Below are 27,496 nucleotides of genomic sequence, written 5' to 3' on the forward strand. Positions count from 1 at the left end.
AAGACCCTGTCTTAATAAATAAATAAATAACTTTTCTTAATGTTTAAGACAAATTACTATGTAATTTGTAGGAGACTATTTTCTCATAGTTGTCCAGGATATGCAACTAAAATGAGTATTTTTTTTTTGAGACAGGATCTCACTATGTCACTCAAATTGGAAAACAGTGGTGCAATCACGGCTCACTGCAGACTTGACCTCCTGGCCTCATGCGATCCTCCCACCTTAGCCTCCTGTGTAGCTGAGACTACAGGAGTGTGCCACCACACCCAGCTAATTTTTGTATTTTTGTAGAGACGGGGTTTCGCCATGTTGCCCAGGCTGGTCTCAAACTCCTGGGCTCAAGCGATACACCTACCTGGGTGTCTCAAACTGCTGGGATTACAGGCATGAGCCACCACGCCTGGCTAAAGTGAATATAATTAATTAAAGAAAAAAAGAGGAAGTTTGAGCTTCTATATATTAAGAGAGAAAGATCTCCAGAAGGGTCTGTCTCCAGCAAGATTTATAAAGCAAAACCAGCAAAGAACAGAATAGTGTATATAGAATGCTATCTTCCTGTAAGAAAAGGGAAAATCTGGCTATATGTTTGTATTTGCAGAAAGGAACACTGGAAGAGACATAAGAAATTAAAGACAGTGGGCCGGGCGCGGTGGCTCAAGCCTGTAATCCCAGCACTTTGGGAGGCCGAGACGGGCGGATCACGAGGTCAGGAGATCGAGACCGTCCTGGCTAACACAGTGAAACCCCGTCTCTACTAAAAATACAAAAACTTAGCCGGGCGAGGTGGCAGGCGCCTGTAGTCCCAGCTACTCGGGAGGCTGAGGCAGGAGAATGGCGTGAACCCGGGAGACGGAGCTTGCAGTGAGCTGAGATCCGGCCACTGCACTCCAGCCTGGGTGAGGGAGCGAGACTCCGTCTCAAAAAAAAAAAAAAAAAAAAAAAAGAAATTAAAGACAGTGATGACCTAAAGGGGCAGTGGTGGAGGGGGTGGGGAGCGGGAAGAGGGTGGGAGCAGACTCTCAGTGTGTGTTTGTATGATGTTTTGATGTTTTAACTGAATGAATAAATTACCTAGTTAGATTTTCTTATATGGTTGTCCCTGGAGAAAGGGAAAGAAGGTTGAGTGAGGAGGGTAGAGTGGGGGATCCTAGACCATGTATTTGTCTTACTTTTATAAAAAGGAAAAAAAGGAATGACTACATTTTTGGCCGGGTGTGGTGGCTCACACCTGTAATCCCAACACTTTGGGAGGCTGAGGTGGGTGGATCACGAGGTCAGGAGTTCGAGACCAGCCTGACCAATATAGCGAAACCCTGTCTCTACTAAAAATACAAAAATTAGCTGGGTGTGGTGGCACATATCTGTAGTCCCAGCTACTCAGGAGGCTGAGGCTAGAGAATCGCTTGAATCCAGGAGGTGGAGGTTGCAGTGAGCCAAGTTCGTGCCATTGTACTCCAGCCTGGGTGACAGGGTGAGACTCCATCTCAAAAAACAAAACAAACAAACAAACAAAAAAGTACATTTTCAGTGACCAAAAAAACTTATGAAAAGATGCTCAGCCTCACTAGTAGTCAGAGAAATGCAAATTAAAACCACAGTAAGATGCCATTTCACACCCAGCAGGCTGGAAGAAATTTAAGTGGGACAAGAACAAGTGTGGCAAGGAAGTGGGCAGAGCAAAGGGAGCCACCTGCACAGTTGCCACAGGGTCACTTTTCTTTTTTTTTTTTGAGACGGAGTCTCGCTTTGTCGCCCAGGCTGGAGTGCAGTGGCCGGATCTCAGCTCACTGCAAGCTCCGCCTCCCGGGTTCACGCCATTCTCCTGCCTCAGCCTCCCGAGTAGCTGGGACTACAGGCGCCCACCACTTCGCCCGGCTAGTTTTTTGTATTTTTTTAGTAGAGACGGGGTTTCACCGTGTTAGCCAGTATGGTCTCGATCTCCCGACCTCGTGATCCGCCCGTCTCGGCCTCCCAAAGTGCTGGGATTACAGGCTTGAGCCACCGCACCCGGCCTACAGGGTCACTTTTCATGCCATGGAGGTGCATCTCTCACCTAGTAATCCCCCCACTCAGAACATACCAGAGGAACCCAAGCACACGAGCCTAAGGAGGTTCACTTCAGTATCGCAGGCAATTGCCAAAAGCTGGAAATGAGTTGAAAGTCCATCAACAGGAGCGATGAAGGGATTCCGTTTATCACCCAATGGAATGCAATATTGCAATTAAACACATGAACTACAGCTGTGTGTATCAACGCAGATAAATCTCAAAACAGTACAGAATTTATTTTATTTTATTTTATTTTATTTTTTTTTTTTGAGACGGAGTCTGCTCTGTCGCCCAGGCTGGAGTGCAGTGGCCGGATCTCAGCTCACTGCAAGCTCCACCTCCCGGGTTTACGCCATTCTCCTGCCTCAGCCTCCCGAGTAGCTGGGACTACAGGCGCCCGCCACCTCGCCCGGCTAGTTTTTTGTATTTTTTTTTAGTAGAGACGGGGTTTCACCGTGTTAGCCAGGATGGTCTCGATCTCCTGACCTCGTGATCCGCCCGTCTCGGCCTCCCAAAGTGCTGGGATTACAGGCTTGAGCCACCGCGCCCGGCCCAGAATTTATTTTTATTTTAATTTGTTTGTTTGTTTTTTTGAGACAGCGTCTCCCTGTGTCACCCAGGCTGGAGTGCAGTGGCGGGATCTCGGCTCACTGCAACCTCCGCCTCCGGGGTTCAAGCAACTCTCCTGCCTCAGCCTCCTGAGTAGCTGGGATTACAGATGCCCACCACCACACCCAGCTAATTTTGTATTTTCAGTAGAGACGGGGGTTTCACGATGCTGGCCAGGCAGGTCTCGAACTCCTGACCTCTGGTGATCCACCTGCCTTGGCCTCCCAAAGTGCTGGAATTATAGGTGTGAGCCACTGTGCCCGGCCAGGAACCAGTATAGAATTTTAAAAGTGCAAAAGGATTTGTCCAGAAGACTACCTTTAATATATGGGGTTTAAAAAATATAAAAACTCAGCCAGGTGGCAGTGGTTCACGCCTGTAATCCCAATACTTTGGGAGGCCAAGGTGCGTGGATCACTTGAGGTCAGGTGTTCAAGACCAGCCTGGCCAACATGTGAAATCCCATCTCTAGTAAAAATAAACAATTAGCTGGGTATGGTGGCAGGCGCCTATAATCGCAGCTACTTGGGAGGCTGAGGTGGGAGAATCACTTGAACTCGGGAAGAAGAGGTTGCAGTGAGCCAAGATCGCACCATTGCGCTCCAGCCTGGGTGACAGAGTGAGACTCAGTCTCAAAAAAAAAAAAAAAAAATCAAAACAAAAACCCTATATTGTGCACAGTTACATCCCTATGCATTAATAGCAAAAGCATTAAAACAGACCCCTGGTCAAAGCCTTGTGTTAGGCATGAGTGAAAAATAAAAATAAAACAGGTCCTTGAATGATGCACACCAATTTCTGACAAGTGTTTACCTCTGGAGAAGGCAGGAAAGGAAGGGGAAGGGAGGAAGATGTAGGGGGCTTCGGCTACAGCTGTGTTAATTCTTTAAAAGTAAAAAGATCTGGGCCAGGTACGGTGGCTCACGCCTGTAATCCCAGCACTTTGGAAGGCCGAGACGGGTGGATTGCCTGAGGTGAGGGGTTCAAGACCAGCCTGGACAACAAGGTGGAACCCCCCCATCTCTACTTAAAAAAAAAAAGTAAAAAGATCTGAAATAAACGTAGCAAAAAGGATTTGACAAAGCTCAGCAGTGGGTGCATGGGGTGTGTGTTATTTTTCTCTTTCTTTTTTTTTTCCCTGAGACAGAGTCTTGCTCTGTCATCCAGGCTGGAATGTGGTGGTGTAGTCTCAGCTCACTGCAACATCTGCTTCTTGGGTTCAAGCAATTCTCCTGCCTCAGTTTACCAAGTAGCTGGGCTTACAGGCACGTACCACCATGCCTGGCTAATTTTTGTGTTCTTAGTAGAGACAGGGTTTCACCATGTTAGCCAGGCTGATCTCGAACTCTGGACCTCATGACCAGCCTGCCTCAGCCTCCCAAGTGCTGGGATTACAGGCATGAGCCACCGCACCTGGCCCTATTTTTCTCTTTACTATTGTATAGACTTGAAATATATCTTAATCACAGTAACAATAAACCGGGCTTGGAGCATGGACAGGTAGAGAGGAGGCGTAGGCTGAGGAAGGGGGCATCCAGTCATGCAAATGGAGAGCGGCCACCTCATCACTCTCCTGCCTGACACCTGCCCCCACACACTTGTCTTGGGGGCACTCGGGCTGGGGGTGCAGGTTCTGAGCTTCCCTGAGGTAGACCTGGAGACAGGAGCTACCCAGTCCCTTGCCCCAACAGGAGGAGGAAGAGAAGGAAAAAGGGCTAAGAGACGGAATGTGCCCCAGGCTCAGCCCAGTCAGCAGCTCGGGACTCACTGCAGCCACAGCCCAAAACCTTACAGCCAGGCAGAGTTCAAAGGCTGGCCTAGCGTGGGTGCCACACATACCAGGGCATCAGCAGCCTGGGCCTCCCAGGGCCTCGTCGCTCTGGAAATAATTCCCTGAACATGTTGGGGCTTAGGGTGTCTTCGAAGGTGGCTGGAGCTGAAGCCACAAGCAAAGAGCCATGCAGGGGCTCCTTCCCAAGGTGGGAGTGGTGGGGGCTTCGTGAGCCCAGCCTCCAGGGCCAGCAAGTGAAAGGGGAGCTGGCAGGGAGTTGGGCAGGGAGCTGGGAGTCCCAGCAATGGCCAGGCTCACCCCAAGAAGTTGGGGGGCAGAACTTCTGGGAGTCTTCAGGACAAGGCCATTTCTGATGACCACCAGCCAACTTCTAAAACGCCTGCCATAACCCCACCCCCTTGCTGGGTCCCACCCTCACGGGCCAGTGGAAACAGTGAAAGCCAGGACTCCCGGCTTGCGGCCAAGCCCCATCTTTGTCTTTTCTGGGCTCCAGTGTCAAAACTGAAGAGGCTATAGTCCATGTCTCTCGTCCCACATTGTAATGCCCCAACTTGTACCCGCCAGCCACAGGGTGTACGGAGGCCTGGCTCTGTCAGGTCTACTCAGGTCCCAACAGGGCCATAGGGAGTCCAGAGGGGCCTCTACCCACCTCACCAAGACACCAAGGAACCGGGAGCTTGGGCAGAAAGAGGGAGAAGGAGATGGGGTCTGAACCTTTCTCTTCCACATCATTTTGCTGAATGGACCCAGCAAGGCTATGGGACCACACCCAGGTATGGGGGAGGGGAGCCCACTCACAGACTTTGGGAAAATGGAGAAGAGATGGAGGCCTGGGGGAGGAGGGAGGGGGAAGACGTGATGAGGGTGGAGGAGGGCAAGAAGTCAAAGGAGCATTTGTTCTGCTAAGTGGCCTTGTTGTTGTCAAAAATTGGCCCCAAACTCTGTCCACTAGAAGCCTAGGGCAAGTCTTCCTCGGTCACACCCACCTCCCTGTCACCAGCCTGTCACACCACACAGCTGCCCACACACACCTCGACATATATGCAAACCTTGCCTTCCGGTCCTGGCAGAGCCCACCCATGGGACCCTCACCTCAATCTCTCTCTCTCTATCTCTCTCTCTATTGCTAAGTTCCTTCCAAGAACTAGACTAAATCCTGCTACTAGATGGCAATCCACCCTCCATTTGCAGCCTCAACGCCCTCCCATTTCTGACTCCAGGAGAGGCCCAGGCCTCCTATCTCTACCCATCCGTCCTTCAGGGAACTGGGATAGGAGAGGTCAGAGCTGTGCCTCCAAGTGAGCACATGAAACCCACAGAGCCTGGGCTCCACTGGGGGAATTCTGGGTGGGTCACAACAACAGGACATGGAGCAGCCAGGCCTGAGTGAGGGGCAGGGCAAGAGGATGCTGGGGAGGGGCCCCACGCATGCACTGATTCCTCAAATGTGCTCGGGGACCCACCATGTGGCAGACACTGCAGGTAAAACAGCAAACAACACAGAAATCCCTCCCCTGGTGGAACTGACATTCTGGTGGGGCAGAAAAATGGCAAACACAAATAAATAAAATACAGTGAGCACGGCAGATTCACGCTACAGAGAAAAAGAAAGCAAGGAAGGGAGGTGGGGCCAGCGGTGTGATTTTGTATTGAATGGTCAGGGAGAGCCTCCCTGAAGATGTGAGACCTAAAGTCGCTGAGCATCTGGGCTGCGTGGATATTTGGAGAAGGAATGTTCAGAGCAGAGGGAACAGCAAAGATGCGGAGGCGGGAGTGTGTCTGGTGACTAGGAGGAATGGCAGGGAGGTTAGTGTGGTTGCAGGGAAGTGGGAGGGGGCAAGGGGGAGAGGATGAGGTGGAGAGGCAGCAGGGGCCAATGGTGTAGGGCAAAGGGGCCTTATGGTGGTGAGGCTCATCCACCAGCCAAAAGCCCCCATTCAGAGCCCTGTGATGGAAGCGGAACAGAATTGCAGATGGGGGGCCCCTCTGCAGGTTCCAAGTGATGGGCAAGGCCCCTGGCAGCCAGCCAGCCTAGGATGCCGCCAGATTGTCTTAAATCCCGCTCCCCCTCCAGCATCTCCCTCGAGGACAATCCCAGCTAAGCTCTCCCCAGAGGAGCAGCCACGTGGGCAGACTTGGTGGCAGCAGGCCCAGCGTGTTGCTGCCTGCTCCCACCATGCCCACCACACCCAGGACCTGTCTGTCTGACTGTCGGTCGGTCTCCGCCCTCACAGGTAAGCACAACAATAGCACTTCACTCTGGCTCAGCATACTGACAGCCAGGATATTGTTTAATCCCCACAAAGGTCCTCAGCCTGCTGCGTGGCCCGAGGAGCCCACTGACCACACAGGACAAGGCCCCATGAACAAAGTCACTTGCCTGAGGTGAATTCTCACCAACTTCCCACCGAGGGGCTTTGTTATAGAGCCTCCTACAGGGCAAGACTCACACACAGGAGGGGGCTGAGGACACAGCCAGGGTCAGAAGAGTTCTGGGGTCCAAATCTCTTACCATACAGATGAGGAACTGAGGCACAGGGAAGGGCTGTCAGCAGGGTCTCCTAAAGCCTAAGACAATTCTCTTTTCCACCCATTCCCTTAGGAAACACCCAGTCACACAGACAAAGAAAGCCCTGCAGCTGTGGGGATTTTGAGGGGGAAGCAGAGAATGGGCCCCTGGCCAGAAGTGGGTGTGGCCCTGAGAAGTGGGGTGTGGCCCTGGAAAATGAAGGGAATGGCGTGTCTGTGCCAAGATGGCAGCAGTGCAAGCCAAGGGGGATTCCACCGACAGCAGAGTGAGGTCTGCAGGTCAGCGCCACATCTAATCCAGCCGCTGGGGCTGAATGCAGTTGAATAAATTCAGTCGTAGGTCCAGGACCCTGCAGCCTGGGAGGGGCGGGGGCCAAGGAAGCAGAGGTCTTACCTCGGAACTTCTTAGGAGGGTTGTCCAGGTCCCCGGCCGCAGGCTCCACCACACAGCGGTCATCCACCAGCCTGCGGGACAAGGCAGCTCGGTCAGCAGGAGAGAAGAGACCTGTCTCCCACAGCATCCCTCCCTTACAGCAGGGCATGCCAGGGCACCAGTGAGCCCCTAAGGTAATTCCTCCATCTCTAACAAGCTCCCCACCATCAAGTCATTCTTTCCTAGCATCACTGTTGAAAGGCAAGGTGTCTCTTGGGGGTGGGGAGAACCCCAGGAAGAGCACAGAAGCACACCCAGCCCACCCCAACCCCCTGACTGGAGCTGCAGCTGTCCTGGGGGTCCTCTGCCGCCAGTCAGGACTGTCACATGCTGCAAGTGTATCTTCTGTCCCAGCCCTGAGACACTGCTGCCCTGGTGGGAATGGGCAGTGGGTGAAGGGGGCAGGAGAGGAGGAGAAAAACAAAAGCATAGAGGAGTGGAAGGGAGAGAGACAAAGAGAGTCAGAAAGATAAAAAGGGTGAGAAACAGAAGCAGAGAGAGACCAGAGACAGACAGATGACAGAAGCATAGGAGGCACCAAACTAGCGGCATGAGTCTTTAGGTCTCCAAGGAAGGATGATGAGTCTCACGCCTTCCCAGTCTCAGTCAGGCCTCATTTCATCGTCTCCTCTTTGGTTCACCCTAGGACAATTTCCCTCTTATAGCCATGCTGGCATTAATCTCGTATTTCTTGACGGCATTCATTTACTAATCCATCTATCCACCCATCCACTCATCCCTCCACCCATCCATCTACCCAGCCCCCCATCATCCATCTATTCATCCACCCACCCATGCACCCATCCATCCACCCATCCACCCATCTACCCATCCAGCCACCCTTCCTGCATTTAAAATTTGTCAATGCCACTCCAGCCTCTAAGATAAAGTGATGCTGCTCACCAACCGTGTCAAAGGCCAACTCTGTCTCAGCACCCCCATGCCTGTTACCTCTGAATTCTCACCAACTTCCCAGCAAGGGGCTCGTTTTTAGTGCCATTTTACTGAGAAGAAAATCAAATCTGAACATTAAATAACTTGCCTAAACTCACAGAGCTGATTTCAAAGCCCATGCTCCTTCTGTACCTCCCCTCCCTGGGTTGGTTAAGAAGGTCTTTTCTGTTTTCTTTTTCGAGACGGAGTCTCACTCTGTCGACCAGGCTGGAGTGCGGTAGCGTGTTCTCAGCTCACTGCAACCTCTGCCCCCCGGGTTCAAGCGATTCTCCTGCCTCAGTCTAATGAGTAGCTGGGATTACAGGCACCCACCACCACGCCTGGCTAATTTTTGTATTTTTAGTAGAGACAGGGTTTCACCATCTCTTGGCCAGGCTGGTCTCAAACTCCTGACCTCATGATCCACCCGCCACAGCCTCCCAAGTGCTGGGATTATAGGTGTGAGCCACCACGCCCAGCCTAACAAGGTCTTTTGTGATCTGACCTCTACTTACTCCCTAGCTAGCCTCACTATTTCCTTGCCCCAACTCTACTAAACCTCCAGTTGAACCCAAGGTCCCCGGAGCTCTCATCTCTCCAGAGGCAGTCCTGGCAGCCAGCAATGCCTTAATATTCACTGCACCCTGGCCCCATGAAGCCACAGACCCAGCAAAACTCCATCCTTCCACCCTCAGCTCCGGTCTCCTACTCTGCAAAGCCTTCCTTGGCCAGTGCCTGTGGGCCTCCCTCCTTCATGTTCCGGCACCTGGTCCTGGCAGCGTCTCTCCCCACTTCTTGACTTGCTGTGTCTACGTGTGAGTTCCTTGAGAACGGAGCCCCTATGTGTTTTCTTTGGAATGATTAACACCTCGCACAATGCAAAGTGTTATGATAGAATAAGAAATATATATTTGGTCTTCATCCCGGTTCCTGGCTAGAGCTCCTAAAGCCCTTGTAACTTCCTAAGTGATAAGGGCAAGAAGAGTTACAACGTTGAGATTTTTGCATCCAGTTCCTGAAATAGATCGGAAGCAATAAAGATGAAATGGCATAAATTTTGTTCATTCCAAGCCTCTTTCAAACACACTTGGTTTTATGTTAATGAGGTGACTTTTGGAAATCCCCTGAGGATGGGGCTCCCAAGGGAATAACCACGTAACTTGAGGGTTCCCATTTTCAGCCTCACCCCCATCACGACCTCCTCCTGGAAGGAGAGAGCCGCTGAAGGTTAGGTTAACCACCAATGGCCAATGGTTTAATCAATCATGCCTATGTGGCCGGGCGCAGTGGCTCATGCCTGTAATCCCAGCACTTTGGGAGGCCGAGGCGGGTGAATCATGAAGTCAGGAGTCCAAGACCAGCCTGACCAACATGGTGAAACCCCATCTCTACTAAAAATACAAAAATTAGCTGGGCATGGTGGCACGTGCCTGTAATCCTAGCTACACAGGAGGCTGAGGCAGGAGAATCACTTGAACCCGGGAGGCAGAGGTTGCAGTGACCCAAAAACACACCTGCACTTCAGCCTGGGCGAAAGAGCAAGACTCTGTCTCAACAAAAACAAAACAAAACAAAACAAAAAACATGCCTATGTAAGGCAGCCTCTGTAAAAACCCAAAAGGGGCCAGGCACCAGTGGCTCACACCTGTAATCCTAGCACTTTGGGAGGTCGAGGCAGGTTAGTCATCTGAGGTCAGGAGTTCGAGACCAACCTGGCCAACATGGTGAAACCCCGTCTCTACTAAAAATAAATAAATGAATAAATAAAAATTAGCTGGGTATGGTGGTACACGCCTGTAACCTCAGCTACTCGGGAGGCTGAGGCAAGAGAATCACTTGAACCCGGGAGGCAGAGGTTGCAGTGAGCCGAGATCAAGCCAATGCACTCCAGCCTGGGCAACAGAGTAAAACTCCGTCTAAAAAAAAAAAAAAAAGTTAGCTGGGTATGGTGGCACACACCTCTAACCCCAGCTACTCAGGAGGCTGATGTAGGAGAATTGCTTGAACCCAGGAGGCAGAGGTTGCAGTGAGCTGAGATGGAGCCACTGCACTCCAGCCTGGGCAACAGAGCAAAACTCCGTTAAAACAAACAAACAAACAAAAAACCAGGTTCAGAGAGCTGGGCTGGTGAACACATGGGGGTACTGGGAGGGAGTCACCCCTGGAGAGAGCCTGGAAGCTCTGTATGTCCTGCTCCATATTAATCTCTTCCACCTGGTTGTCTTTCTGAGTTCTGTGAGCCATTCTAGCAAATTATTAAACATAAAGAGGAGGTTGTGGGAACCCCTGATTTACGGCTGTTTGGTCAGAAGCACCAGAGGCCCAGACTTGCGACTGGTGCCTGAGATGACATTAGTCTTGGGGGACTGAGCTTTCCACCTGTGGAATCTGACACTCACTCCAGGTAGATAGTGTCAGAATTGAATTGAACTGGAGGACATCCAGGTGGTATCCCCAGAGTCTGTCTCCTTTCCTCTCCCCGTCTCCAGCACCTGCTTAGTCCCTGGCCCTCTTCCCTTCTCCATCTGCACTCGCATCGTTGGGCATCCTGACCACACTCATGAACTTAAAAGCACCTCCAATACATTCACTGAGAACTCCCGCATTCACCTCCCACGAACTCCAGCCTCGGAGATCTAACTGCCTAGTCCACATCTCTACTCGGATATCCACAGGCATCGCAAACGCAGCCTATGCAAGCTGAGCTCCTGGCCTCCCACTGGAACATGCTCCTCCAGAGGTCCTCCCCATCTCAGTTGATGGCAACTCCATCCTTCCACCTGCTTGGTCCAAAAACCTTGGACCTTTCCTTGGCTCCTCCCTTCCACTCACACCTCACACCTAACCTGTCAGGAAATCCTGTGGGCTGCATCTTCAAAATACACAGTCAGGTACAGAATTGGACCTCTTCTTGTCACTTTCAACACCACATTGTCCAGGCTCCCACCAGCTCTCACCTGGATTTCAGTAACTACCTCCTCATTGGTCTCCTGGGTTCCCCCTTCACTCCCTTCAGCGTATTTCCCACACAGAAGCAGGGGGATCTCTTTAATTTTTTATTTTTTTGAGACGGAGTCTTACTCTGTCACCCAGGCTGGAGTGCAGTAGCGTGATCTTGGCTCACTGCAACCTCCGCCTCCAAGGTTCAAGCAGTTCTCCTGCCTCAGCTTCCCAAGTAGCTGGGATTACAGGCGCCTGCCACCATGCCCAGCAAAATTTTTTTTTTCATAGAGACGGGGTTTCACCATCTTGGCCAGGCTGGTCTCGAACTCCTGACCTCAAATGATCCGCCTGCATCGGCCTCCCAAAGTGCTGGGATTTCAGGCATGAGCCACCGCACCCAGCCAGGGGATCCCTTTAAAAGGTAAGTCAAATCAGGCCAGCACTCCACTCAGAACCCTCCAGAAGCAACCATCTCAGAATAAAACCAAAGAACTTACATGGCCTGAAAGATCCACATGGTTCACCCCCTCACCTCTCTGATTGCATCTCCTCCCCATCCCCCTTCCCCTCACCCTCTGCTCCAGCCCTGGAGCCCCCTCCAGGCTCCTCAAAGCCCTGAGGGGACTGGGCACTGGCTTTTTCCTCTGCCCAGAACACTCTACCTCCAGGATCCTCACCTCCTTCAGATCTGGGCTCAAACAAGCCTGTTCCCATGGAGACCCCCTCTCCCATTTTTATTAAAAATTGCAAACTGCTTCCTGCCACACTCGGTATGCCCCTCCCTGTGTAATTGTTATCCACAGCCTTTATCACCACCTGGATGGCTAGCTAGTTTACTTATTTTGTTTACTATCCCTTACCCTGACCCCATGGAATGTAAGTTCTGTGAGGGCACAGACGTGTCTGTTTTGCCCCCTGCCGTATCCTCAGCACCCAGACCACTGCCTGGTGCAGAGAGGGCACACACAAAATGCATACCGACTTAATTAATTCGTTTTACTAGCTGTGCAGTAAAGTACACAAGAAGCAAAAGACAAGGTCCCTGCCTCAGGGAATTTAAAATCTCATTGGGAAGACAAATCACATACTCAGAAGATAAATAATAAAAAGAATATGTATTAGAGCCGACTGGTGGTACCAGCCGTGGGTTTTGTCCGAATTCAGGGAAGGGAGAGATCACTGCTTGGCCAATCAGAGAAGGTATGGGAGAAGCAGGAGCTGCTCAGAGCCTTGAATAATTCATAGAATTTCCTGTGAGATATTAGTGAATCAGATTTGCTGGTTGTCTCTTAACAAAGCCCTGAAGGGAGGGGACACAGGATGGATGAATTTTGATGGTGAGAGGAAGAAAGCATTGACCAGGGGTGATGGAGCCACAGGGCAGCATCGAAGTTGTGCAGCTGAAGAGAGGCTGGCGGCAGTCCCTACCGCCTCCATCTTGACCAGCACACAGGGCCTTGTAGAGGGGGGAAGAGGAAGAGGCCGCAGAGTCCCCCTCCTCAGAGGGTCCCTGTCTGAGGAAAAAACCCATCCTAATCCCTGACCCCACCACGCCTCTCCTGGGAACTCCTTGTCTGGGTCACACATGCAGGAAAGACACGCAAATTCGGGGGCCAAAGTGTTTTTCCTCACCCCTCTGGGCAAGCCCACCTGGTCATTACGTGGATGTCCATCTGTCCGAGCCTGCGCTGGCACAGCTTCTGAGACACAGCTTCTGAAGCCCCACTTCTCCAACTCAGCCCCTCCCCATCCCAGGGCCCGGCAGTCCACAAAGCAAGGAGTGCAAACAGACGCCACTTAGAGAAGGGTCAGGAGGGAAGCACGGACTCCGGAGGGGAATTCAAACAAGGTTGGGAAGGAAAACATCCCAGATGTGCAGCTGAGCGACGAGAATTGTCTGTGGAAGGGACTGGAGCAGAGAAGCAAGCCCTGGGCAGGGCTACGGAAAGCAGGGCGGGTCGGTCAGGAGTGAGGACTTGGGAAGCAGGAGATGGAACCTTGGGCATTTTCTCCTGGGTCCGCCAGGACCAGCAAAACAGGCATCATCTGGGAATGCTAGGCTCCTTTCTGTGTCCCCCAAGAACCTCCAAGGGGTGGCACCTTGCCACCTTGCCTTCCTTGTTTTATTCTCCAGCTAGTGTTTAGCGCAGCCCCCACCTGGTGTGTGTAAATAAAGAAGCTGGCCCTGGGCAGATGTTTGCAGGGTCCCACCGTGCCCCCAAGCGCCCCTCACCCGTGTCTCTGTGCAAACTCATTAGGCCTGAGGGATCCCATGAAGGTGATCTCCGGCGACAGCGGGGCGGGAGGGGACGGGAGGGAGCGTCGAGTGAAGTCATTAACAGATAAGCAAGAAAGCTCTTATCAGATGAGCTGTCAGGAGACCTGGGGCCAGAGGGAGGCCCGAGGGCCGGGACACAAGTTAGGTAAGTTTGGATGGAGAGGGACCTTCACCGGGCGAGGCCAAGACCTCTCCATCGCCGCGTGGTGGGGGCGGTTCTGGGTCCGCGCGGCGCGGGAGAGCTTGGCCCTGGCCCCGCCCCGCCCCGCCCCCCGGTGCTCTGGCCCCGCCCCCAGCCTGGCCCAGCCCGCGAGCTCCCGGCGCCTTGCCCCGGCCCCGCCCCCGCCCCCGCGGCGAAGCGAAACTCGCGGCCCCACGTGCAGCCTTCTCCCCCGACGCGCCGCAGCTGCCAAGGGAGGGCCAGCGCGGCCTCGCCCCGGCCTGCCTCCAACTGCGGGCCGCTGCCAGGACCCCGCGCCTCCGCCAGACGCGCCCGGGGGCGGGGCGGGTGATGTGCCGCTTCGCCCGCGCTTTCCTGCTCTCCCTGGCTAGTCTGCCCGCGTAGGGCGGCCCCGGGGGACCCCTCCCCACCTGCTGGCACCGACGTCGCTGGCCTTAGCGCCCCACCCCGACTGTTCCTTATGGCGGGCACCTGTGTTTATCAAACTAGCCGGACCACAGGTGCCCTGCTGAGTGCGCACCTGGCGCTGAAACCAGAGCCCGCGCTCTACAGGGGAAAGTGGCCGTGTCGCTTCACCCCTCTCTCCCCAAAGCCTCCCCACAAGGTCCCTCCACCCACAGGCCCCGGAAAAGGCCTGTTTCCACCCTCTACCAGCCCACCGATCTCACTGTCCAGACTCTACTAGGATGACACCCCATCCCACTCCTGCCATCTCAAGGCCAAGCTGAGGCTCCCGCGTGGTTCGCCCACCTACGCCCACCACCGACATCGCCCCTCATCTAGAGGCCGGTGGTACCCCAGCCAAGATCACAGAAAAGCTGCCCCTCCATCGGGCGACTCTATAGTTTATCAATCGTTTTTACATCCAGTATCTCATTGTGTTCTTACCACAGTCCAGTGTGAGACCCACAGAGTGGATGGAACCCCTGAGCCACACAGCTGGTCAGAGAATGGCACAGACACAACCCAGGTCTCCATCTACTCAACAAACCTCACTACGCGCCTACTATGTGCTGGGTGTGGTCCCCACCCTCCGGGATCTCCTGCGACCATGCTGAGTGCGGAGGACAGGAGCCCTGTCTACACCTGTGTGTCCCCTTCTCCCCTCCATTCAGGACCACCCCAGCAGAGGCTCAGGAGCCCAGAGGACAGTCCCTACAGTGCGCCTTCCATCCACTGGGAGGCACAAGACCAGTCTGAATAGCAGAAGGAGCCAGAGGGCTACAAGGAAAGGGTCCTGGCTGGAGGCCTGTGGGCAGGCAGGGCTGTTCTGGGTCCTCTGGAGAGGAGCTGGTTGACAGCTTGCTCTAGGGTTGGAGGAGTGCATAGTCCCTGAAATGCCCACGGGGTCTACACCCCAAGACCTTGATCTGAGGTAGGAGAGGAACACAGCTGCATCCCATTCTACCCCATTCCACCCAGTGTGGACTTTGAAATCCAGGTGGGCTCCATGGGAAAGGCAGCAGGGCGGGTCAGTGCTGTCTGGAAAGATTAGATAAGGAGGAGGAAGGGAGCTAAATAGAAGTGGGGCAGGTGACTATCAAGGAGCCTGACTCAAAACCTGCACCTACCAGCTTGGCCACCATCAGAGCACCATGGGAGGGGGAATGACAGATTGGGAGAATGACAGACTGGGGAAATCCCCGCAGGACCCTGAACAACCCCCCTCCCCCATTCAGCTGTGGATGAGAAAACTGTCCCTGGGGCATGGAGGAGAAACTGATCAGCCCAGGTCACACAAGTTAACGAACAGCAAGTTCCAGATCCCAGGTCTTCTGGCTCCCAGCCCCAGACACTGGCTGTGGGCGGAGGATTACCCGGTGCGAGGCAAGAAATTGAAGGCACAAACTGTTTCAGTATAATAAGGAAAAGAGAATAAGAATAGTCATAAGACAAATTAGATATAGAGATGATCATGGACAATTAGTAATCATTATTATAAACATTATTAATTTTCAGCTTTTAATATTACTCTTTGTTGCATTACTAATACAACCTAGGAATAACCAGCGGGTATAGGGTCAGGTGCTGAAGGGACATTGTGAGAAGTGATCTAGAAGGCAAGAGGTGAGCCTTCTATCACGTCTGCATAAGGGCCGCTTGAGGGCTCCTTGGTCAAGCAGTAACGCCAGTGTCTGGGAAGGCACCCGTTACTTAGCAGACCATGAAAGGGAGTCTCCTTTCTTTGGAGGAGTCAGGGAACACTCTGCTCCACCAGCTTCTTGTGGAAGGCTGGATATTATCCAGGTCTGCCCGCAGTCATCCAGAGGCCTAAACCCCTCCCTGTGGTGCTGTGCTTCAGTGGTCACACTCCTTGTCCACTTTCATGCTCCTCCCGTCCTGGTTCCTCTTTGAAGATCGTAGTAGATAGCAGTAAAAGAAATAGTGAAAGTCTTAAAGTCTTTAATCTTTCTTATAAGTGCAGAGAAGAAAACGCTGACATATGCTGCCTTCCCTCTCTGCTTCAGCTACCTAAAAGGGAAGGGCCTCCTATCCTGTAATCACATGACTTGCTTCACCTTGTCAATCACTCAGAAGATTCACCCTCCTTACCCTGCCCCCTTGTCTTGGATACAGTAAATATCAGCGAGCCCAGTCGTTCGGGGCCACTACTGGTCTCCGCGTCTTGATGGTAGTGTTCCCCTGGGCCCAGCTGTTTTCTCTTTATCTCTTTGTCTTTTTCCTTTATTACAGTCTCTCGTCTCCGCACACACGGGGAGAACACTGGCTAAGCCCCGTAGGGCTGGACTCTACAACTGGCCACCACTCCACAGATGCAGGCCAGCCCCAAGGACGCCACTCCAACAGCAGGCACTGTCAGAACACTGGGATGGGCTGGTGGTGGGTGGAAAGCCTGGGGAGGCCCTTTCTCCAGATAGCCAAAGTCACACCTACTAGGCGGAATGTTAAGAGAGGAACCCGGATTCACTGGTTGGGGCTTCTGGCTCATCAGAGAAAAGAAATTAACTCCTGCATCCCTGCAAAAGCAACCATTTCCTTTGCCTCTACATATCTTTACCAAGAATCCACCCTGTGCCAACAAGGGGCCAGGCAGTATATGGAACATATGGAATTTAAAAACAAGTACAGCTAAAGCCTTCAGAAAGCTTAAAGTCTAGAAAGGACAATAAGCCACACACGCAGAGAACCCCAACAATAGTCTCTCCAGGAAGAATGGAGATAGCAAGAACAACTAAACTTGGCCCAGTAGAAATGAAGGTTGAGGCCAGTGTCCCAGCCTGCCTCTGCCACAGGCCTGGGTTTCTGGCTGTCAGCGTCAGGCAGGCTCTCTGACAAGTCCTGGGGTCTCTACAGCGGTGCTGGGTGCATGGGAGGACATATCAGTAATGCCAAGGAGAAGAAAGACAGGGATCAGGAGACCAAAGGGAAAGCTGGGAAGAGAGGGAGAAAAGGTGCAACCATGGGCCACCAGCCAGCCCTTGCCTCATATATTTGGCCTGCCAACCCCAGGCCTGTCTCCCACTCTCCATAACCCAGAACTGGATTCTCAGTCTTTCTCACTTGACAGAGTAACTGAGGCTGTAGGACCCTCAGCAGGGCAGACCTTCAGGCCAGCTCGCCCTGCCTCCAAACCTCTGCAGAGCTCTCTGGGACACAAAGCAACAAAGGCAGCTCTGACAAATCAATCCAGAAAGTGAAGCAGCCTACACCACAACCCCGCCTTGCCAGAAAATCGGTGTTCATGGTGGAAAAGGAGATGGGGGCAGGGCGCTGTTTTAGATTAAAGGAAACTGAAGAGGCATAAGAAAATGTAACACGAGGACCTTGACAGGATCTCCGTGGGTTTTTTTTTTTTTTAGACGGAGTCATCTCGCTCTGTTGCCAGGCTGGAGTGCAGTGGTGCGATCTCGGCTCACTGAAGCTTCTCCCTTCTGAGTTCTAGTGATTCCTGCCTCAGCCTCCAGAGTAGCTGGGATTACCAGTGCCAGCCACCACACCCGGCTAATTTTTGTATTTTTAGTAGAGACGGGTTTCACCATGTTGGGCAGGCTGGTCTTGAACTCCTGACCTCAGGTGATCCACCCACCTCAGCCTCCCAAAGTGTTGGGATTACACGCGTGAGCCACCACGCCGGGCCTGACCATTGGTTTCTTTAAATCAGGATCCTAGGCCGGGTGCAGTGTAATCCCATGCCTGTAATCCCAGCTCTTTGGGAGGCCGAGGCAGGCGGAACACGAGGTCAAGAAATCGAGACCATCCTGGCCAACATGGTGAAACTCCGTCTCTACTATATAAATACAAGAATTAGCTGGGCATGGTGGTGCGTGCCTGTGGTCTCAGCTTCCGCTTGAGCTCAGGAGTTCAAGGTTACAGTGAACTCTGATCATACCACTAAGGACAATGGGCACATCTGACTATGGATTGGGTCCTGAATGCTATTAGGAAACTATTTTTTTTTTTTTTTTGAGACGGAGTCTCGCTCTGTTGCCCAGGCTGGAGTGCAGTGGCGCAATCTCGGCTCACTGCAAGCTCCACCTCACGGGTTCACGCCATTCTCCTGCCTCAGCCTCCCGAGTAGCTGGGACTACAGGCGCCCGCCACCTTGTCCGGCTAGTTTTTTGTATTTTTAGTAGAGACGAGGTTTCACTGTGTGAGCCGGGATGGGATGGTCTCGATCTCCTGACCTCGTGATCCGCCCGCCTCGGCCTCCCAAAGTGCTGGGATTACAGGCGTGAGCCACCGCGCCCGGCGGAAACTATTAATTCATGTGATCACAGCACTGTAGTTACATAGGAATGTATAATAAAATATTTAGAAGTGAAAAAGATGCAATGTTTATCATAAAATACTTCAGCAAAAAATACATGTATCAAATGTGACCACTGTAAACAATGATTAAGTCTAGGTGGTAAGCAAATTAGTGTTCTAAATGGTTCTCGCTACTTTTCCTGAATTATATTTATGCCTCAGGCTGTGAGAGCATACGTAAAGGCCATAGCCACCATAAGTAAGTGACCTGTAAAGTCTACCCACTGCCATGATCATCATCATCATCTTTGAGACACAGACTTAATTCTCCCTCCCATTACCTATATCACCCCCATCATCTATTTCTAGACTCATGCTGGAGAAAGGGCTCTCCTGCACTGTGCAGGAAGGGCTAATGGCTGGCTGGCTGAGTGACGGGAAGAGCAATTTGTTAACCAAATATGCACAGGTGTCTGCCTCAAGCACCTGCAGCTGCTCCTGGACTGAGATTTGTGTTCACAACCCCTTCTGGCTCTGCCCACCTGCTGGCCAAAAAAACATACCACTCTGATCATTTTACTTCCTCACTGAAGCCTCTGCAGTGAGTTTCTCCTGACTGCCTCCCCAAGTGGAAATCCCTCTGTAATGTGGCTCCACCCAGTTCCATCCCCAGCCCACACCCTGGACTCACTGTGTTGTGAACGCCCAGCCTTATTTCTGCACCCACAATTTTTCTCACAGTCCCTAGCCTGAAAGGCCGGGTAACCTTCTCTCCTCAGTCCCCTGCCGCGTGACTCCAAGCTCTCTAAGCCAGGGGTCCTGACTGCAGGGAATTGTGACTGCAGGTACAAATGCTGGGTGCCGTTGGCACCTTTCGCATGTCCAGCCTGACATACCCAAGGGGCTCAGAGCTCACATTCAGAGGCCTGTGATGAACTTAGTAGAGATCTGGGTTCTGCTTTCCTCCTTTCCCAACCCCAGGTTTCCTCCCCTCCACTCACATAGTCCTCACTCCTAGAGAGGGGTACCCCAGCCCCACATGGGGTGAAGTCTAGAGAGCAGGGCTGGGGGTGGACACGCAGGGACCCAGGCATGTGTGCAGAGGTCATCCAAACCCAGAAACCTCCCCACAAGTTGAAAGCAGAAAGCTGGTATGGCCCCACCTAAAACTCAGCATATGTCCCCACCCCCAACCCAAGCCACCGCCCCAATGGGCCAAGCTAGGGAGGGGATGTGGGGTCAGGAATGTAGGGCAGGGCAGAGTGTGAGCAAGTGGCTCCAGCAGGATTCTCTCAGGCCGGCAGGATTCAGGCCAAGGAGCTGGATGCAGCCTGAGGACCTGGAGTCCCAAGGTAGACGTGTGGCACTGGTTCTAGGCTGAGCCAACCCTGCGCCACCCCCTCATCCCTTCTCCATCACATCCTCGCACTGCCTGGGAAGTGCCTGACACCTAATCTTAAGGGCAGAGGCTGGTCTTACTCCCCACACGCTAGTGCAACACTCACACATGACACGAATCGGGTCTGACCCTCTGTGGCACCGAGTTCTGTTCCCATACCCCTCCACCACTACAGAAACACAAAAAGTTAGGGAGCCTAAGAGTTAAAGGTGTACCCTGTCTTTGATCTCCATTTCTGGAAACGTATTACCTGAGAGGATAACTATAACTAGACAAGTGTTCAGGCATGTATGCACTAGGATGTTCAGGGCAAATTGTTCTTAACAGCAAAAATTTACAAACAGCCTGAATGCTGAATACTAGAGCTGCTTAAATAAATTACGGTATAGCATACCATGGCTGTGCAGCTGTAACAATGGTGTGTTGGCATGGGAAAATACAGCTCACTCTACATATATCCAAAAAAGGACGGGGTACAAAGCCATACGTGCAGTTTGATACTGTTTGTAAACGTTCATTTATGAATATAAAAGGCTAGAAGGTCACAGAGAATGTTCATGTAAGGCATAGTGGTATGACAGATCATTTTTTTGAGTTTTTCACATTTTCTCCAAAGAATGTATATTTTTTTTAATCTGAAAAATATATATATTTTCAAAAACTGAGTTGCATGGATTAGGCTAAGACCAAGACTCTGCCTTGGGGTACAGAACAGAAGTCTAACATCTCATTCCAGTGAAATCACAATTAAATGAAAGCCAAGCCGGGCGCAGTGGCTCATGCCTGTAATCCTAGCACTTTGGGAGGCCAAGGCAGGCAGATCACCTGAGGTCAGGAGTTCCAGACCAGCTTGACCAACATGGAGAAACCCCATCTCTACTAAAAATACAAAAAAAGTAGCCAGGTATGGTGGCGCATGCCTGTAATCCCAGCTACTCAGGAGGCTGAGGAGGGAGAATCGTTTGAACCCGGGAGGCGGAGGTTGTGGTGAGCTGAGATTGTGCCATTGCACTCTAGCCTGGACAACAAGAGTAAAACTCTCTCCAAAAAAAAAGAAAAGAAAGCCAAAGCAGGTCTGAAATCCACCCACGGAATGCTGTCAGCAAGGGAAGGGCAGTCCTCCACTCCTGGAATTACATGTGTCTCAGAGACTTAAGGCTCAAAGGGCCCCACTGCACAGAATGGAACAAGCTGGACCTGTGCCTTGATTACCACTGATTCTCCAGTGCCTAAAACAGTGCCTTGCCTAGCACATGGTAGATGCTTAATAAATGTTTGTTGAATGACATTATGAAGTCTGATGAGGGCAAAGAGATGGGCCTTCTGGGCTGAAGGGCAGGTAGACCTAGCAGGCAGGCTTCCTCACAGCCTGTCAGCCTGGGAGGGCCCCCAGATCAGGGATCCAGGCCCTAGGTACTTATTAAAACCACCTGGAGAACTTTTTAAAACTCCAACACCCAGACCCCAGCCCTAGAGATGGTGATTCAATTGTTCTGGTATGGGACTTGGGAGCTGAAATTGTTTTTTTTTTTTTTTTAATCCCCAGGCGATTCTCAGGTACACGCAGAGCCCCTTAGAAGATAATGCAGGCCAACAGAAACTCACTCTGAGAAGGCAGGGCCTTGTTCAAAACACCCAGCAATGGCCAGGCACGGCGGCTCATGACTGTAATCCCAGCACTTTGGGAGGCCGAGGAGAGAGGATCACTTGAGCCCAGAAGTTTGAGATTAGCTTGGGCAGCAGAGGGAGACCCTGTCTCTATAGAAAATACAAGAACTACCCAGATGTGGTAGCACATGCCTGTAGTCCCAGCTACTCGGGCGGTTGAGGTGGAAGGATTGTTTGAGCCTAGGAGGTTAAGGCTGCAGTGAGCCCAGACAGCACAACTGCATTCCAGCCTGGGTGACAAAGACCCTATCTCAAACAAAACAAAACGGAAACCACCCAAAAAGTTGGTGACGGAACATGAGACAGACACCCTTCCTGAGAGCTATGCCTCTGAGGTTTCTGACCTAGGGATCCTGAGCCTGGAGACCTGGGGCTTCCTCTATATTTACCCCCATACTTTTTGGGTCCTGACCTCCAGAGAAGTAGGTCAGGCTGGCAGGTAGACAGGGAACCCCATGGGTAAGAGGCAGCATCCCCTACTCACTATGATTACTCAGCCCTGGGTGATCCAGGTCCAGAGGCCCTGAGAGCTCCAAATGAGGCTCCAAGGCTGAGCCATGGGTGGGCAGAGGCACTGTGACAAATGTTGAAAGCTTAGCTCCAAGACCCAGTTCACCTGCACTCCCCCAGTTTACTGTCTGTGGGTCTGGGGCCACCTCTCCAGGTACTCAAAAGAGATCTTCGCCAGGCACAGTGGCTCACACCTGTAATCCCAACACTTTAGGAGGCCGAGGCGGGCGGATCACCTGAGGTCAGGAGTTTGAGACCAGCCCGACCAACATGGAGAAACCCCGTCTCTACTAAAAATACAAAATTAGCCGGGTGTTGTGGCACATGCATGTAATCCCAACTACTCGGGAGGCTGAGGCAGGAGAATCCCTTGAACTCAGCAGGCGGCGGTTGCGGAGAACCAAGATTGCCCCATTGCACTCCAGCCTGGACAACAACAGCGAAACTCTGTCTCAAAAAAAAAAAAATGAGGTCTTCAAGAGATGACTTGAGATCCTGACGGGTTTACCCTGTGTACCCAAGGCAAGTTCTCCCTAGCCACTGGCCTAAGGCCATATTAAATCATCCACTTTTTGTTGGCCCTGATCAGCTACTCCAGCCCTGGCCTCTGATGCTCCCACCTGTGGTGAAGGATAAAGCAGTGGCATTGGCCTCGCTCTCCTGCCAAAAACAGGTGTGGGCCTGCTTTCCTTTGCCGGCCGGCAGTCTCAACCGCTCCTGGATCCACTCCCCAGACTCCTCCCGTCCTTCTCACCCAGAGTTAATGTACAATCTTCACCAGGACCTCTTATTCGCCAGGAGGCTCTAATTGGCCTCCTCCACTTTGCACTGAAGAACTCTGGCCAGAATCTGAAGATTGCCTCTGCCTCCCTCCCTAACCAATGCCCCCTTCCCATCTCCCAGGTGACCTGGCCCATCTGCCCACCAAGGCCACCCCTGCGTTCAACACATTCATTTTTATCCAGCCCTTACTGGGTACCTCCTGAGGCCTACACACTGGGCACTGGGTTAGCCCCGGAATTCAGTCAAATCAGCCTACGGGTTCACAGACATGGGCACCAACGGCCTCGGGAAAAGCAGAGGGGACCAGAGTTAAGAAAGGAGGCAGAAGGATTCTGAGGTGGATGAGGCAGAGAGAAAATCACTTAGAGCAACACCCCTCACACTTTAATGCACCAGTCCCCTGGGGATCTTAATAAAATGCAGATTCTCATTCAGTAGGACTGGGCATGGGGTCTGAGATGCTGCATTTCTGACAAGCTTCCTGGTGACGCTGAAGCTGCTGGACTGATTACTTACAGCACTTACGAATCATTCCTTCTTTGACCTTTAAGTTCTAAGGAAGCAGGAAGCACAGCTCCCTTAATCGCTACCAAGTCCCCAGCACCCAGTACAGTGCCTGTGGACCGGCTAAATATATGAATGGTGTTAATCCTGGCAAGGTGCCCAGCATTCCTGGGCCTACAGGGAAGCCTCCAATGTGAGGAACACCAGAGAGTGGTTTGTACAAAGCAGACAAAGCAGTTCAAAAGCATAGAGGACAAAGGGTTAATTCTGCCCTAGGGGTAGGGAAAGCTGGATTTCTCAAAAGAGGCCACTTTGCATTAAGCCTTAGAGGGTGGGACAGATTTACCCAGGTGGAGACTTGCTGAAGGGCGGGAACAACCCAAGAGCAAAGGTAAAGAGACTGAGAGCACGGGACAGGTTGCAGTCGTGTGGTGCACCTGGAGTTCCAGGTGTGGGAAGGTAAAAAAGCCCCAGAAAAGTATGATGCAGACATGCACAGGCCGATGTTAGAAAGTCATGCTAGGAGGGTGGACGCCCGCTGGTGGAACATCAGGAGATGTTGGAGGTGTTTGCAGGGGGAGGGCACCCTGGCATAGAAGGGCTTTCTAGAGGTCACCAGGATCTGTCCCAGGATCAAGGTAGACTGGAAGAAGCAGTTCCTGGGGCAGGAAGGGCCAAGGTGGGAGGAAGTTATGGAGGTAACAGAGAGAATCCTTTGTGAGGGAGTGAGGCCTGCACGAGGGTAGGGGAAGCAGCAATAAGACGTTTTCCCTGATTCTGTTAAATCTCACAGGTGCTAGGCAGGGCACAGGGGTTCACACCTATAATCCCAGCACTTTGGAAGGCTGGGGTGGGCGGATTGCTTGAGCTGCGGAGTTGAAGACCAGCCTGGGCAACATGATGAAACCCAGTCTCTACAAAAAAAAATACAAAAATTAGCCAGGTGTGGTGATGTGCCTATAGTCCCAGCTAGTTTTGGGGGCTGAGGCAGGAGGATTGCTTGAACCCCAGAGGTCGAGGTTGCAGTAAGCCGAGATTGCATCACTGCATTCTAGCCTGGTGACAAAGTGAGAGCTTGTCTAAAAAAAAAAAAAAAAAAAACTCACAGGCGCTTGAAAATCATCACGTGTTTAGCCCCAAGCCAGGCACTAAGCAACAGAGGTGGTCGTTTCCCAAAAGTCCCTCGTGCTCTTCAGACACCAAGAGGGGACTTCCACAATATTTCCCTATGTCCCTCTCAGCCCCCACACCCTCTCCTCCTTCCCTCAGCTTTATCAGAGGTATTTACTCTGTACCTACTATGGGCAGCCCTGACGTCACTAGCCCTAGTCACTGCTCTCTGGAGGAGGCCTGCACAGATGCTGGCCCAGATGTGGCTCCACCCCCATCCTCTAGGGAGCTGGGAAGAAGTCAGATCTAGTGGAAGTGGGGACAAACAGCCAGGGATTCCACATGTGAAAGGGAGGGCACCAGGAGGGACCTGGATGGTTCTGCGAGAAGGCAAGCAGGGCACGCTGGAATCCCAGGTGAGAACTCCCTGCTGGCAGAGCCAGCCCTCCAATCCCACAATCCATTCCCTTTACACCAAGATGAAAGCTAAACTCCCAGCAACCCTGGGAGAGACCGGTGACCCCTCACCTCCCAGGCTTGGGGTGAGCCGGGCCCTGTCCAGCGTCAGTCCTGAGCTGAGGATGCCAGGTTGTCCTCCAAGGCCACCAGAGAGAAGGCACCACATGGCTGGCTGGTCCCACTGAGTGGGTCAGCAGAGGAGGGTGAGTGTACCCTAGAAGACAGCCACGTGTGGTTGGGAGGATGATACAATTTAACCCAGGCCCCCCGGAATGAAAACAGGACAAAGGTAGCAGACCCTGCCCTGGGGCCTGGCTGGAGAAACCACAGTACACTCCCATCCAGCAAATCACCCAGCTGCTCCTCTGAAGATAAACCCTTCTTCTCTGCCTAATTTCTCTGCTGCCCTATCTCTGCTACAGGCCTGGCTCTCTTCAGGGACATGAATTGATTCCCTGTTCATCCAGCCCAGACCCTGGGAGGTGGCGGCCAGAATTAATTAATGTTTGTGAAGTGCTGGAGAGAAGTAGAACCAAGGACCCAAGGGCGCCAGATGACCCGCGCAGGAAATTGAATAGGAGAGGCGGGGAGAAGGGGCAGCTGGCCAGGACCTTGGAGCCTGGAAGGGGAGGGCTGAGAAGACACTCCTACTGAAGCTGGGAAGAACAGGGAGAGAGCTGTGAGGAGAAGGTGCGACCCCTCAAAGGCACCACGGGATCGGTAATAGAGGATTACGGGCTCCAAACTGAGCCTGCCCACCCCCCACAGCTCCGCCCTACCCTCAGAGCCGGGCACGTCCCGGGCCGGCTGCCCTCCCCCAACTCAGCCTCCAGCCACCCACCTGCCCGCCCCCGCGACCACCTGCAAAGGAAGCTTCGGCCCCTCCGCCCCCTCCAAAGGAGTACGCGGGAGGGTAGAGGCTGCGCCGAGGGGGCCGTCTCCTGCCAACTCGAGTAGGGCGCCCGAGTCCTACCTGAGCAAATACTTCACTTCCTTTCTCTAAAAGAAGGAGGCAAGCCGTTCCCCGCTCCTTGAGACTAGGGGGACGTCCAGGCCCTCTGTCAGGGGGCGGTGACGGCTGGACGCACGCAGCTGGCACGAGGGCCCACGGTGCCCCCTCTTTGCCCGCGCCCCTCTGGAGCTCGGCTCACTCACCCCAAAGTGCTGATGAAGCCATTGACGGAGCCCTCGGCGTACAGGGAGACGATGTCCCCGATGTGAAGAAAGCTGGACATTTCACTCATGGCTGCGGCCCTCCGGGGCCCGGGGCGTGAGGGGCGCCTAGGGGCGCGTGGCCAAGCTCAGTGCGGAGGACTGAGGCGTCCGGGGGGCGGCGAGGGGCGCGCCCCCACCTTGGAGCCCCACGCTCGGTGCGGCCGGGGCGGGCTGGCGGCCACGGGAGCCAGGAGGCTGCGCGGCGGGGCCCGGGGTCCGGGTGAGGAGGTGCCCGCGTCTTGGCGCGCCCACCGCCCGCCCGCCCCGCCCGGCCAGCGCGTACCTGCAGCGTAGAAGGAGCAGGAAGTCTGGGGCCACCACACACATGCAAATCCCGCCCGGGAGGCGGGGAGGCCACACCCCGGCACCCCCCCCCGCCCCGGCAGCCCGCCCGCCGGCACCCATGTGCACCCGCCCGCCTCCCGGCGCCTCGCGCTCCTCGCGCGTCCTGGGCCCGGCCTCCCGGACGCCAAATGCGCCGCCAGCCCTCCTGATCCCCAAAGGCGTCCTGCACGGAAACGGGGAGCCCCCGAGTCTAGGGGGCTCGCGGAACTGCCATCCCTGTGAGGCCCAGGCGTAGTGGGGAGTTCTCCGCCCTCGGGGTTCCCGGACTATCTGCACCCGGGCCCTTGGCTGGCTAAGAGCCAGTGCAGGCGCCCGCGGAAGGGGGAGTCCAGCTCTCTCCGGCGGGCGCCACCCCTGAGCCGCTCGCGGAGGACGCGCCCTGGAGCGCCCTGGCCGCGGCCGCACTGCGGCCACCGCGCGGTCTCCGCGCCCAGCTGAGAGCAGGCTAGCTCCCAGAGGCGCGCTCATCCCTTTGCAGAGCAAATTCGGGATTAATTTTTCTCAACGTGGAAAGTCTTTTCATTGCACAATAGAAAGTGCTCAGGCTTGGAGGGGAAATGAAGCAATGGGGTGGGTTTTGTTTTTTTTCTCTCCGCATTCCTGTGTACAGAGCTCCAACTTCCGAATCAGTTCAGCCGCTCCCTCTCCAGGAGTTGGCTCCAAAACTCTCTTGGCTCCTTCCGTCTTTCCTTTCAAAAAAAAAAAAAGCAGGGATGAAAATTACCTTCGCTAGTTGATAGCACACCCAAGGGCTAACGATGCCAAGTCGGCCCCCTTGGATTGACCCGCTGCGGCGGCGCCTCCAGGCTCCGGCTCCCGAAGTCCTGCCCTCAAATTCGCGTCCCTGGCTCGCTTACTTTCTGTTCTGTTCCCCGGTGCTTGGGTGTTTGCTTCCTAGTCCTTTATTTGAACGCCTAAGATAGGGTGCCCATTGCCACTGCCATTTGATCACTTTTGCTCCCTTCGGACCCTCCACCCCCACTTCCTGAGTTGTGGGGGGCGTTTGTCCCTGTGATAAAGGGAGGAGGGGACTCGGTGACTGA

General features: G+C 53.3%; 1 protein-coding gene across 2 annotated transcripts in view; it reads right to left on the reverse strand.

Moving 5' to 3' along the window:
- LOC105474470 (inositol 1,4,5-trisphosphate receptor type 3) overlaps positions 1 to 26,419 on the reverse strand; it is a 76,107-nt gene extending 49,688 nt beyond the window's left edge. Inside the window, exons 1-2 of one of the 2 annotated variants that reach the window (XR_982787.3) lie at positions 26,049 to 26,288; positions 7,377 to 7,447 (exon numbers count right to left, since the gene is read on the reverse strand). Coding sequence is in view for 1 of the 2 variants with exons in the window: in XM_011729135.3 (XP_011727437.2) it covers positions 7,377 to 7,447; positions 26,049 to 26,137 (160 nt within the window). In the remaining variant the exon portion in view is untranslated. Of the gene's footprint in view, positions 1 to 7,376; positions 7,448 to 26,048 lie in introns of both variants that reach the window. The other variant, XM_011729135.3, reaches the window with a different exon arrangement.
- Between the last annotated feature and the right edge of the window lie 1,077 nt (positions 26,420 to 27,496).

The sequence above is a fragment of the Macaca nemestrina genome, chromosome 5, assembly GCF_043159975.1.
Source record: "Macaca nemestrina isolate mMacNem1 chromosome 5, mMacNem.hap1, whole genome shotgun sequence".
In the NCBI taxonomy this organism is placed as follows: domain Eukaryota; kingdom Metazoa; phylum Chordata; class Mammalia; order Primates; family Cercopithecidae; genus Macaca; species Macaca nemestrina.